General features: G+C 42.9%; 1 protein-coding gene across 3 annotated transcripts in view; it reads right to left on the bottom strand.

Moving 5' to 3' along the window:
• Nucleotides 1-896: 896 nt before the first annotated feature.
• Nucleotides 897-13,958, bottom strand: part of phc2b (polyhomeotic homolog 2b (Drosophila)) — a 33,213-nt gene continuing 20,151 nt past the window's right edge. For all 3 annotated transcript variants that reach the window (XM_047583321.1, XM_047583319.1, XM_047583320.1), the window contains exons 8-15: nucleotides 11,306-11,646; nucleotides 9,919-10,153; nucleotides 6,912-7,123; nucleotides 5,874-6,003; nucleotides 4,439-4,541; nucleotides 4,240-4,354; nucleotides 3,137-3,455; nucleotides 897-3,040 (exon numbers count right to left, since the gene is read on the bottom strand). In XM_047583321.1, the coding sequence (XP_047439277.1) occupies nucleotides 2,886-3,040; nucleotides 3,137-3,455; nucleotides 4,240-4,354; nucleotides 4,439-4,541; nucleotides 5,874-6,003; nucleotides 6,912-7,123; nucleotides 9,919-10,153; nucleotides 11,306-11,646 (1,610 nt within the window). In that variant the 3' untranslated portion in view covers nucleotides 897-2,885. The remainder of the gene's footprint in view (nucleotides 3,041-3,136; nucleotides 3,456-4,239; nucleotides 4,355-4,438; nucleotides 4,542-5,873; nucleotides 6,004-6,911; nucleotides 7,124-9,918; nucleotides 10,154-11,305; nucleotides 11,647-13,958) is intronic.

Genomic DNA, 13,958 nt, shown 5'->3' on the forward strand with positions numbered 1-13,958 from the left:
TTAGAAGACCATTTCCCTCCCGGGCACTAGCTTCTAAGATGATGTCTGCACCAGTGCCCCATGCAACAAATCACCACCGGCATGCTGCTGCTACCTCCATGCTTCACTGCTGGGATGGTGCTCTAAAAGGCTAACAACCACCCATTCTTTCCCCTCCACAAGACCAGAAAACAGTTTTCAAAATAAAGTATGATCTTTATCTCCATGTGACAAATAAATCATCCTTTTTAATGGCAGATTTGGAGCAGTAGCTTCCTCCTTGCTGAGCAGCCTTTCAGGTTAGGATGATGTATGACTCTTTTTTCCTGTGTATATAAATATTTTTGTACCCATTTCCTCAAGTGTCTTCACACGATACTTTGCTGTTGTTCCGGGAGTGAGTTGTTCTTTTTCTAACCTCTCTCCTGAGTGGTATGAAACGTACATGGTCCCATGGTGTGTCGTATTGTTTGTAGAGATGAACGCGGGACCTTCAGGCATTTGGAAATTGCTCGCAAGGAGAAAGCAGACTTGTGGAGGTCAACAGTGTTTACTGATTTGTTGGCTTTGAAATATATCCCCAAGCACACCTCTGATTGACTCAAATGATACCAGTTAGCCAATTAAAAGCTTCTAAAGGGCATGAATTCTCCAAGCTGTTTAAAGGCATAATCAACTGAGTTTATGTAAATTTCAGACCAAGTGGAATTGCAAAATAGTTAATTACAAGTCAAATATTTGTTGGGAAATGTAGATGTCCTAACCAACTTTAACATGTAAGTTTTTGTAGAGTGGTCAAAAATAATTTGAATTACTTCAATGTGAGGGTATGTACGCTTAATTCTACATTAATTCATAAAGCTGCTTTTTGTTGCATTATATTGTAAATTTGATCAATTGCAATAAACACAAAGACGTCCAAAAACAGAGCTGTATTGCAAATTATTTATAACTGCAAAATGTGTAACAAACCGTTTTGATAAATACAAGCATTTGACAAAGCATTATCTAAAAAAAGTCAAATTTTCATCACACCCACAACACACAAATAGATACGATAAAATTTTCATTAAAAAAAGACCGTAATAAAAACAACTCCCAGGCCAATGATATTTTATACATTTGCATATTTCAAAATATCAAACACCGCTGAACTTTAAACATAACAAGGATAACTTAAAGAAATAACAGACTCTTTTTTTCTCACATTAGCTGCTATGTACATATAATTATTATTTTTTTTTCTTGCATCGCTTCACAAATGCCACTCTGGACTTCTCTCTTTAGGCAGCATATCTCTTAGCGTTAAAGCAAACGACAGGGGAAATAAGTGCCAAAAGCAGGGCTATGTGAAGAGACACGGCGCGGTTGTTCCCTGGATAACTTAGTGTCCTCCTCTGAAACTGAGATAAGGAATCAATGTCATATCTGAGCAAATTGTTTCAGAAAAAAAAGAAAATCGTAAGCAGTTTACGGGAGGAAAACGGTGAGAGAAAGGAAAATCAATATCAGAAGAGAAGCTGCTTAAATGCTTTCTCTGCATTGGAGCTTTGTATTCCAGAGCTATTGTGAGAAAAGGAGCATCTACTGAATAAAAATGAGCAAATTAATGAATGCAATGTTCTGTTCCCAGCCACACATACAGCCATCTCGCTCGCTCGCTCGCTCTCATTTACACACGAACAAAATTGTACAAAAACATGTCTAATTATATCAGAAATTCAGACTTTTGTTTTGTCCTAATGCCACGATTTATACCTGCTGCACGTCGAGACCCAGACCTGCCTGGTGGTGAACCAACGTTACCGGTTATTCTCTCGGACTCGTTTTCTTTTCCTCGGGCCAAACCCAAGACCCCTTTTACACCTGAGCCTTTGTGTCTACATCTGATATTAATAAGCGTTCGCTATTTTAATTCTGACGCAGTGCGATCAGATCCTAACAGATAAAACATGGCGGTGATGATGTCTCAGGTGAAGGTACGCAAAGCCGTACGAGACAGATAAAAGGGCAATTTGCAGCATTTTGATGCAGAAGTTTGAGAGAGCAGGCGAAGGCGAAGGAAGGTGACCTTTTAATTTACTGGGGAGAGTTTCTTTATTTCTTTCTTCAAATTGAGGTTTACGACAGTGAACATAAACCCCAGCCTCCTGTGTGTCCGCGTTTTCCCCTGTCATCTCTCTATATTTGATTCCAGAACAAAAGCACAAATTGCCCCAACCTGATGGACATTCAGCTCAGAGTTCAGCTCTGCCTCATCAATCCTTTACACTTTTCCAATCTGCTTACCTATTTAGTGTAAGAACAAACATTTTAGACTTTGGCACTGGTTTTGTAAAGAGTCACTGTTTCTATGACGTTTGAGTGCATGTGAACACAGATGAACGACTTCCCGTCAGCGCTGCAGACCACTAACAGAACCACCGACATACGTACTGAACACAAATACACGCAGATGAGCCATAACATTAAAACTCGTGGGCCGCTGTTGGATCAGACTGGCCAACGTCCGTTTCCCACATTCATCTGAGTTTTGGCCTCACATGACCATGTCACCACCTCTTCTCCTTCCTTGGACCATTTTTGAACGTACCAAAAGAGCTGCAGTGGAGATGCTCTCAGCAGTTAGCCATCGCATCACCTTTGAGGACAAACTGTTCTCCTACTGCCAAATGATAACAAGATAATGAGTGTTATCCACCTGACCAGTGATTATGACCAGGTGGTCACAATGTTATGACTGATCGGTGTAACTTGCGATATGGTGACTCAGATGATGTAGGTGAGTATGAAGATCTGTCTGTGGGGTTTATCCTAGTTTGAGTGAGTCCAGAAGTTTGAAGAAGGCCGGGTCACAGTGCAGTCTGTGCAGTCAGTGCTACGATGTACACTCACACCATCTCCTGCTATGAGTCTTTGAGCATGTTGATGCGAGCAAAGATCTTGAGTGCAGGTCCCAGCTTAATGTTCATGGTGCTCATCAGGTGGTCCTCCTTCAGCAGGAGTAAGGCCTGTCCGTCAATCTCCTGAGAGCGAAACTCCTCCGCTATCTCCCGACAACCTGCGCGGACGACAAAGACAAAAGTTGCTGTTTAATTAATATGGTGAAATATTGTCAGCTTTTTAAAAATGTGCTTCCTGGACCAACTCCGCTGACCTGGCAGTGAACGGATGAACTCATAAACCTCCTCCACGTTCCACTTGGTGGGGTCGTTGGGTAAGAAGGCATGACAGAGCGGCGCCGCGTCCCTCCCGGCGCAGCCGTCTTGGTCCGAGGTCCTGCTTGGCTGCCGGTGAACGGGGACCTGGGCCGGGGCGGGAGCCAGGGGTCCCGAGCTGGCCGCCGACATCGGAGAAGGCAGCTCCTCGTAGCTGGACATGTCTGAGCACGGGCTGGACTCCTCCTGACTCGGCTGTGAGGCGTGAGGCGAGGATATAGAACCGCCCTGAGGCTGCTGGGGAGACGGGGACATCTTCTGGAAGGACGAGAGCAGGAATGATGTCGTAACTCGCTATCAGACAAACTGATGGCCTTATCGGTTAAACACTGCTGCGACGTTATATTAAGACAAAATGGCTAATCAGTAAGGTTTATACTGTACAGCAGCCTCAAGTGGCTATAATACACACGCAGGGAGTTCACAGGATTATTGGATCAATACCAGTTGCTCGAAGATTATTTTGTCAGACGTTGAACCCTCTAGATTATACAAGTCATTTGTGGGTCCAAACATGAGACAAAAGCACCCCCCACTGGAGATCCAAGACTCAACCTTCAAAACATTACATAACTCAAGCTGGGAAAAAAAAAATGCTCCACTGGCAAAATGAATGTGTATTTTAGTAATAACTATTGTAACACACCATGTTTTATTACCTCATAACAGCTCTTATATATGTAGCGAAAAATTAAAACAAAAAAGTAATCATGGTTCGAGTTTGATGTCTAGATAAGTCGTGGAGCAGGCTGATAATCTGTCTTTGCTAATGTTTCCCCATCGCTGCTGGTCAATGATAAAGGTTGACGGCGATCATAGAGTACCTAATGACCCTTTAAAAGGCAGAGGGAGACAATCAGGCCCACACAAATTATAGTCAAGCTCATCAAAGGACGCGAGGCGTGAAAAACCCAGGCAGGATATAAAATGTGCAGCGGAGGCAGAATCCGATGAGAGGTAAAGTGTTGATGAGGAAGTTTTACAGCAGTGAGAAAGACGTGTGTGTGTGTGTGTGTGTGTGTGTGTGTGTGTGTTTCAGTACCTGCTTTTTGGCCTCTATACTGGGACGGCCCTGAGATTTCCTACGCCAGCGACTCGCTGGTTTGGTCCTCTCCGGGCGGAACAGTCCTATCCTCTTCGTACAGCCAACATTGTACCTGTTCAGGGAGATCAGAATCATTTTTAGTTTGGCACGGCTGGTAAACACAGCTCACCTCACCAGACGCATGAAGGTGACGTACCTCTTTGCACAAACCACCGAGCAGAACCTCTTGGAGCCCTTGAACGTGTAGGCAAAGTCGACCCAGCCGCAGTATTCACACGTCAGCTTGGGTTCTTCTTTTTCTGTGGCAGAGGAATATTAAGTTTTAATTGAGAAATGTTTGCTTGAAAACTTATGTACAGTCTTACCAAATAACTGAAATTAGAAATTAGAAAGGCATATAATAATCAGCATATTCAAATGTTTAACATGCATGAAATAAAGCAGTGTGACCACCCCCAGGCTTTATTAGACAATATTTAAGTTTCTAGTCCAGAAAGCACCCACCAAACCTTGTGTTCTTGTGATGTTTGTTTTGGGGATGGACAGATAATGAACACACAGTTCGCTGGTCACCACTATTGACACCTTTTCATTTTTTGCATAACCTGTACAATATATTTGGAAATAAATGGAAATGTACTTAATGGGATGCCACTAATCCACACGAAATACGATGCACATTGTTTATTTACAGTAAGAATATGTGTGTAAAGCCACTGATGCCATTTCCTGCACCAAGTTGTCATGGAAAGGCTACTTGTTATAACAAAGCCAGATAAATGAGATGTCTGATGAAACAAGAACTGACATTACGAATTAGTGAAAACAAACCTCCAGCAGCTGAAAAAAAAGGGACTTTTAGAGAAGCTACATTATTGAGCAGGTTAGTTAAGAGATGCAGATAGATCAAGGATTCACAAAATGTGGTGCATGCAGCTGCCTCTAGGGGGAGAAGAAGTTATCTTCTTCTACCAACTGTATATTCGCACCAAGATTGTGGCCTCTTACATCACAAATTTTTATGCAAATATTCTCAGCTGGGGGCGGCACAACAACAGCTCTGTGGTTAGCACTCTTCTCTGGGTACACGAGTTTCCTCCCACCTCCAGAGACGTGCTCGTTAGGCTGATCGGTGACTCAAAATTGACCCTAGGTGTGAGTGTGAGTGCGAATGGTTGTTTGTCTCTGTGTTAGCCCTGCGATAGCCCTGCCCGTGACCCTAGTGAGGATAAGCGGTAGTAGAAGATGAGATGAGAGGCTAAACTGGCTGATATCAGGGAAACTGTCAGGTGGGATAACTCAAACCAAACTCTTTGATGAAGGAGGAGAGGAACCAAGAGAGAGTGAGGAATCTGAGGCAACAGGAGAGAAATGCAAAGGATCCAGGAGAAGAAAACGAGCCAATCCAAAACAACAGAATTCAAATTACTGACGTTCTAATTGCATTTCCACAACCGCGGTGTTATGATAACGGGGTCATGTTAGCTCCACGGCCTTTTAAAGTTGCCGCAATTTTTGTTTAACGCGGCTGACAATATTCTGACATTTGCCTCAATGTATCTGAGAGAGGGAAATAGTACAGCATAAACAAATAACCACAGCCTATTACACGTCAGTCTGTTCGGTCTCACCTGGTTGGTTCATGTCCTCGGCCTCAGAGTCGCTGTTGGCCGCGTTGCTGACTGGAGTTTTGTCGGGGTCCGATGAGAGCTGGTGATCCAGCTTCTTAGGGCTGTCGATGAGAATAGGCAGACGCTCCACCTGGTGTCAGGAGGCAAATATTTACAGAGGTCACAAAATGAAACGCTACACGCTCCTCGAATAAGAAACAACACATTCACTCGAGTACAAACAGTTGGACTGCAACCATTCTGTCCACAACCAGTGTGAATGCTTACTTTTCTTTGTAAGAGTCGCCCTGTGCCAGTTAAAAGGCTGACTGACTCATTATACTATACATTACTCTTGTCTATGCTTCCCATAAGAAAAAAGAGATCATCTAAAATGTAAAGTCATCTTTTGGTACTAAACTAAATGTCTGCAGTGAAAAGGTTGACTAAGTAATCAACACATTAAAATGAAAAAAATTGCACTATGAGTCACTTAATCAAGATAAAAATGCATTTTCCCAAAAATAAAAATTCTAATGAATTAAGTGGAAAACCACGTCCACACTGAATAACAACCATTAGGAAATAGTGAATGCGTTAGAAAATACAGTGCGCAGTTACACCACACGTCCAGTAGGAGGCAGAGAACCCAAAGTATAGAAATTACCAGAAGCACATGTCATTGTGTTGTACTTTTTTCTTTTTTTAAAATGACTAATATGAAATAAGAAGATATAAATGTTAAACACAGGCATGGAGACGCGCTGTACAAACAATATGACACAATAAAGCATCGGTTTTAAGGGAGATGACACAGATTTTATCCCTTGAGATAATTGAGTCTACAACGGTCCGCAGCTCATTACACATACCTCCATCCTTCATCTGTATTCTTTACCAGCTACAGAGCCCTATCTACCCATAATTAATGACTGGCCCTGTGTGCTGTCGCTACTAGCAGTAACAGAGGGTTTGTGTTTGCCAGCTGACAGCTCCCTGCAGGCATCTACACTGGAGAGCGCGGTGGGTTGTTTATCATGTTTCAGTCGGGGCACTCACACACACGGGGAACGGTTCGGCTCCCTCCTGGATGACAAAGCCCTCGATGACATGTGTGAGGACCTGGGGCTTGACGATGGCCTGAGGCGGTTTGTTCTCTCCGTTCTGCGGCGTGCTGCCCGTCACGGTGGGCGCTTGGCTCTCATTTCCTGAGGTCATGGCTGGGGGCGGGGTCCCCGGTGGCACGCTTGGCCTCTTGGTCGAACCCCCTCCTGACGGGGAAATGAACACAGTGTCCGGTTAATACTCAAGAGTGTGCTGTGTGTGACAAAGGTCTGGGTTTAAATTAAATTAGTCATTCTTAAAAGATGAAAGTAAAACAACTCTGCTGTTTCAAGGGAAATTAAAAATATTTAATGCTTCACTTGAAATATTCGGAGTTTTAATATCTTAGTTTTTGTGGCATTTTATAGACAAAGTAAGTCATTAGCTGAGTAAATTTCTAAACAAAAATGTAAAATAAACATGTTTAAGCTTCTTAAATGGGAATATATGCAGCTTTTCCTCCTTATAAGTGATAGTAAACTATATAATTAGTGGTCTCATACTTTAAGGTGGAGCAAACTAAACATTTAAAGCCATAAAGTGAGTTGTATTGGTTCATTTTGTAAGTAAACAGATAAATTAATGATTAAAATAATTAGTTGCAGCATTTAATGTAAACGAGGTTTTCCTAAAGAAATGAGAAAGTGAATTTATTGTACTGATTAGTTCAACTTTTTTTTAAAAAATACACATATATTACAGATGCTGTGTCCTGTAACATTATTATTACGCTGTTCAAATCACCAACATGCAGATCAGTTTCCTTCAGCCACATCACAACACGTTTCTGCTGTCGATGATCAGACAATAGCTGAAGTGACCGACTGAGACGATGTCGATGGACAATAAATAAACCTAAAAATATATCTGGATTACTTCGACCTTCACAGCGACGAGTCAGATTTTAGATAAAAAAACGCACAAAAGCGAAAGTAAACATCAATCCGCTTCGTCACGTGAAATCAAGTCTGCTGAGTGAGAAGACTTTTCTTACCGCGCCACTTCCGCCCCGTTCAGACAGAGAACATGTGGTTTGGTTTGTTTTTGTTGTTCTACTGATCCGACAGCCTCACAACGACCCCTCCGCTGCTGCTACTGCTGCTGGTTGACGCTGAGCGGATTTAAAGCTGCTGCGCCGCTTCACACCCGTAAATGAAAAGCTTTCAAAGCAAGGTCCGCCTCCCCTTTCCTCCCACAGCGGATCCTCCTCAATCTGCTGCACATCAACACGTTTCAGGCGACTCACGCCGGCAGCTAGACGCGAGTGGGCCACAGACTTCAAGCTTCAGCACGGAACATATTTTCGTTTTTTTTTATCCCACCTACCCACTGCGGCCAGCTCCCCCGTAATTGAGTAATAAAGCCTTGAATAAACATAACGCCAGTGTTTTCAGCAGGGCCGTAGAAGCGGGTTTAGAGGCACCGAGGGCCTGCTGGTCCCCCACACCCCCTCCGTGTTATTTCATGAAAATCTAAATGCAGCAGTGTAGTAACCTTCTACACAAGTCCCAATGTAAATTGTACCAGTGTATACACCAATCAGCCACAACATTAAAACCACTGACAGGAGAAGTAAACACTGACCATCCTCTGACAAATCAACGTTCTGTTGTGAAACTTTTGGATCCAACATTTAGACTCTCTTTACTTAGACATGTACCACCCACCTACATCAGACCGGGCACCCCTGCCCCATAGCAATGACACTCCTTGGTGGCAGCCAATTAAAAAAAAACATGAAGAAGCACAAGGTGTTGACCCGGTCTACATCCCAAACTACTCAAGTAGCTGTGGGGATTAAACTACATACCACCAAATATCATATTATAAAATGTCCTCACCACATTTTCACTCTATGGCTATACTATGTCTCAAATATTGGCAAACTTGGAGAAAAAAACATTTTCAGGCAACAATTGTCTGTCATATACTTCAAGCAGGTATTAGCCAGCTGGCAAAAATGGACAGTTGAGCATAGAGATTAGCAGAAAAATTAACTGTAACATGAATTAAAAATAAAAAGGTGAGGGCTGTTGTGCGATTGACTGTACCAACAGATCTGAAAAGCAGTCAGAGATATATTTTTACATATAGTTTTACATCTCCAACTGCCAAAGAAAAGAGAAGTTAATGGATTGCTGCATTAGTAATCCATTACAACTGGAATCCAGACAAGGAAACCTGGTGCTGTAGTTTACATTTAGTGTCAGGTGATATTCATTTATGCTGTATGTTTTGATGAAGTCATACTTTAAGTTACTTATGAAGTTACGTTCTGGAGGGCTGTCAGATAAATTTGTTGATGTTGTTGTTTTGGCGAAGTTATGGCCGACAGTAACTATTTCAGTTCCAACAATAAATAACAATAAAACAATAAACATAATATTCACTCATCATCCTTTTAACACCCTGTCAGACACTACAGTACTATATGACTAATGTCACTGCTCAGTAAAACGCTTAGCGTCTTTTATTTAGCTATATTTATCATGACTGAAATTACCTAAAGCTAACTTAAACTAACTGAAACTGAGGCTAATCCACTTTTCCAAAACCATATTAGTTCGTATTGATCACTGTGGAGTCCAACTGCCCTTAATTTTATCTGATAATCCACATTTTTCCTGGCCTCGCTGTATTTACTGATACATTTCACCATGTTTTCGCCACTCAAGGGGACGTGGCCCCAGGCGGTAGTAAAGCAATTACACGTAACTATGAAATCAAATGAGTTGCCGACATAACAAACATCTAACACAAGTAAGCATAGGCAGTGATTCCTTTTTTCTTCACTGGAGATGGGACAGAATGTGCTTGATTTCCCGATTATAAGACAAAAGCTGTAGTTATCATAGCTAGTACTGTTCTCCCAGACGCTAATTGGTCAAAGTGTTTTTCTATTAAGAGTAGGTACTCAATTGAGAGTCATTTAGCAGCTTAGAAAATCCTGCTGAGTCCTTACCTTGCGGCTGTGCAGCTGGTGCGACTGGGTCGACCTTGGGCAGCTCTGCAGGCTTGGAGGGTTGTGATGGGGAAGGTGCAGGTTGTTGCTGCTGCTGCTGCTGCTGTTGCTGCTGCTGCTGCTGCTGATGATGATGATGATGATGCTGATGCTGCTGCATGGACGGGGTCTGACATGTCTCTCTGACCACTAGAGAAGTTGGCTTATCTTTACTGTCCTGAACCGGCCGAGGACCCTACGAAGTGCAACAGAAACATAATATGAGAAAAGATATCTGCGGCAGTAATGACAACACCCATCAGGGGCTGTTAGTGCTGCTTATGTCAGGGAGTTTGGAAAATATCACACCACTAGGAAAATACTGCAGAGAATTCCAAACTCAGGAAGATTCCTGTGTTTTTTCACATGTATGTTTTGGAGAAGAGATGGAGACTGTGGGTGTTGTTGGAAGAAGAGTTTTTGTTTTTCTGGTTACCCCTTTCAAAATACCAAATTCAAGAATAGATACAACAACACAAAATGTCAGTGTTAAGTGAAGCAGAAATTCACATTCTAATAAGGTACGAACACACCAAACCCATCATAGAACTAGAGGCAACAAAGTTCAACTGTGATGCTACCTCACACCTCGACCAAAAGGTTACGCTTCAGCATATGGCAACACGCGCCCTTCCAGTAGGCAGCAGTAGTCTGTTTTAATAAATGAAAATAGGTAACAAGAAGAGCTACTATTAGCTGGGAGGCTGGGAAGAACTACAAACTGCTGAGCAGAGCTGGCCTCTGTTGAATCATGCTGATAGTTTGTCTAAAAATCCTTTGTTCTATATGATCATGTTGTCATAAATATATCCTGTTACATATTTGTGTATTTGAATGTTTAGACAAAGATGATTAATGAAAAGCTTTCCACGTGTGCCCTTATGTGCCCCTTTCATTTCTTTATTCCTGCCCTCGTTCACTAAGCTGATCAGAGTGATGTCTGTGGCTTAATCATCAGAAAAGCCAGCAGCGGTCTGACTGGTGCCAACGGGGCAATACACACTAACAAAAACTAGCATCAGACGCTCGCCAACAGCCCGACGCTGACAAAAGTGTGACAGTCGGCTTGGTATGCAACAAAGGTGGAAGGCACCAAACTAAACACATTCAATAAACAAATTCTGAAACACCTACAATGGCTAGTGTAGTGACTAATTGAGACAAACACATCCAATCTGGTAGGATGAGGAGCATGATTCTTTTTTGCATCTTCTTGATTAAGTTATTTTTCTCTTTATATATGATCTGGTGCTGTTTTTTTCAGAGAAACACAGCAACGCGCCAACAAAAACACTGAAAAAAACTAAGACTGCAAGCCCGTTGACGTGGATGCAGACCGTGTACATACCGTCGGCTGTATTTGTAGGTTGATGGCAGTGAGCTGAACGGGCTGCGATTTGGCATGGTTGAGGGAGGAGTGGAGGGCGTGGGGGCTGATGGTGGAGTGGAAGATGGTGGCCTGCTGGCTGGGCGCGGAGGGCTGGTGAGGAGCGGGTTTGGGCAACACGGGGACGGGATGCTGCGACGGCTGAATGGAGGCCGTCTGCAGCAGCTGGCCCGCCGTCCTCTGGGAACCTTGGCTCTGCTGGACCACGAACTGCTGCGGTTGCTGTTGCTGCTGCTGCTGCTGCTGCTGCTGCTGCTGCTTGTGCTGCTGAACCAGCGAATGAGGCTGAATCTGGGTGTATGCTGGAACAACAACAAGCAATTCAATCAACCGCTGCGTTCGTCAGGCACAACACTATGATATGACGTTAAATATTAATGCGATTGGTATCGTTGCCGTTTCCAAGAATCGGTTATTTTCACGGAATAAAACGCAGTCTGCTTCAGTCTTTTCTGACAACATCTATTTGGGAGAGTCACTTTGAAATTGTGAAGGGAATTTTCCACATAGTTTCCCCATATATAGATATAAAACGTTTCATCTGAAACAACTGTCAACTAATCAAATGGTGCACACAGAGATTACGTACCAGAAGCCAAAAATGATGTTCTTCTGTTGGAGAATTCAGGATATTGCTTAAACAATGGAACTCACAACTTGCTGTGAATAATGGGCATGATTCATTTCGTGCGCGCGCACGAGTTTCCAAACTCCGGCTATCAGGAACACTGCGCCTCAGGGTCATAAACAGTGAAAAATGTAGACATCTGCACAAAAGGGCTTGTTTTGTAGCGTCGCCTTCACCTGCGTGCCCCTTGTTGACAGAATGTAATATTAAGAGCTTGTTGAAATGTGCACAGAGGGGCCCACTGTTGCAGTTTTTTGCCTGACCATTACTCACAAATTGTTTCAAAATGGCCTGTCACCACCTGTCAGTGCTGTGTTGAGGGTAAGAAGACATCCTGAGCTCATAACTTCCCCTGAAGCCATAGACACAGCACATCAATCATGCATTGCGGGAGCATGCGAGTGGGGGAGTGTTCGGCAGAAGTAGCCCGGGGCTGGTCTAATATGAGAAATCCTTTAGAAAAGAAACATGTAGAGCCCAACGTCCGTGACACAGTTTACAGAGTTAATGCTAATGAGTCAGTAGGCCCATATCTTTGATCTCCACCGACTCCACAATAAAACGAGACTCCATCTCATTACTAAAACCAATCAAGAAATTAGCTTCCCCTGCATCAAAGTGCTGCATAGCAGCTCCTGCTGTACGAGCCATTTGAACTTGGAGGAGCTGTTAATAAACCTCCCAATAAATCCAAGAGTGGAAAACTGCCAAGTGCATCAGTGATTATCTCAACTCCCCACGTCTCACCCTCCTTCCCTCCCTGTTCTTTTCATGATGTTTTGTGTGGGATAGGCTCCATCGGCTTTCAAAGTTTCCCTGTGAGGCACTAACCGCAGTCTGTGCCCTGCCGTGGAAAAATATAGATGTTTCTATCCAGCAGAGTGTGCATGCGATTAGTCGCTTTAATGCCACGGGATCTGCTGAAGAGCGTTTTCTTTTTCACATGGTGAAACACGGCGGAATCGACCGACAGAAAATGTGGTTAGCTGCGGTGTAGACGGAAGACTTTCTGTTAATATTTGCGATGTTCAGAGCGGGATGAAAATGAGCAGCCAGCAGCACGACGATCAAAAGGTTCCTGTTTGAAAAGCAATTTGAAAGACACTTCAATGGATAATAACATCCATCAGTTCAGAAGCTACGCCTATGGGTGGCAGAGATAACTGATTTTCAGAGGCTGCAAAGATTTTCTACTGAAATATTTAGCATGTATAACTCCTTTTTCGTTAAAGGAGTTTTTTTTTTAATGCAAGTGTAGTTACTCTCTTGAAGCGTGCAAACTTTGAAGAAGAAAAGAACCAATAATGCTTTACATGTCAACAATCAAAAAAATCAACACTGACTTATGAGGATTTTTATGTCAAACAGTTTGACACGGTCTTAGGCAAACTCAGTAGATTTGCTGGCATGCAGTCAAAAACTACATGTTATTACGTCCCTCAATGGAAGTCATTTCATTCCCACTATATTACAATTCAGCGTGTTGCTAACTTGAATGTGCTCCAACTTCCAGGGTGATTATTAAACATTTGTCGAGACTTGCTAATCTCACTTAAAACCACAGGGCTCCTTCCACAAAGTGGCGAATGAACAACACAGACCTCTCATTAGAGCGCACGTCTCTTCCTTTGTTATTACTACAACTGGGTCTGAAAACAAAGGCGCATAAGAAACCAGTGTAATTGAAATTGAACTGTGCAAACAATTACCCAGCAACTCTTATAAAAAGAGGCAATAAGTCAAACCCGTTCGTAGTGTTACAGTCTATGAAGTAGAGGACATGGTTTCCCCAAAACAACAATGCCTTGACGGCAGCCTACTCTAAATGGCCTTTTTTTTTTAAATCAAAAAGCATTATGGGAAATGTAGTGGTCTTCCACGGCCTAAAATATTTGTGCTGCATCAGTTTTGGTTTGCACTTTGCTTTATCCTCAGTTCACATCAGAGCCAAAGGAGACCACGTCCTCTCTGTAGCAATCACATTCT

Source organism: Mugil cephalus, chromosome 4 (genome assembly GCF_022458985.1).
Source record: "Mugil cephalus isolate CIBA_MC_2020 chromosome 4, CIBA_Mcephalus_1.1, whole genome shotgun sequence".
NCBI classification, from domain to species: Eukaryota; Metazoa; Chordata; class Actinopteri; order Mugiliformes; family Mugilidae; genus Mugil; species Mugil cephalus.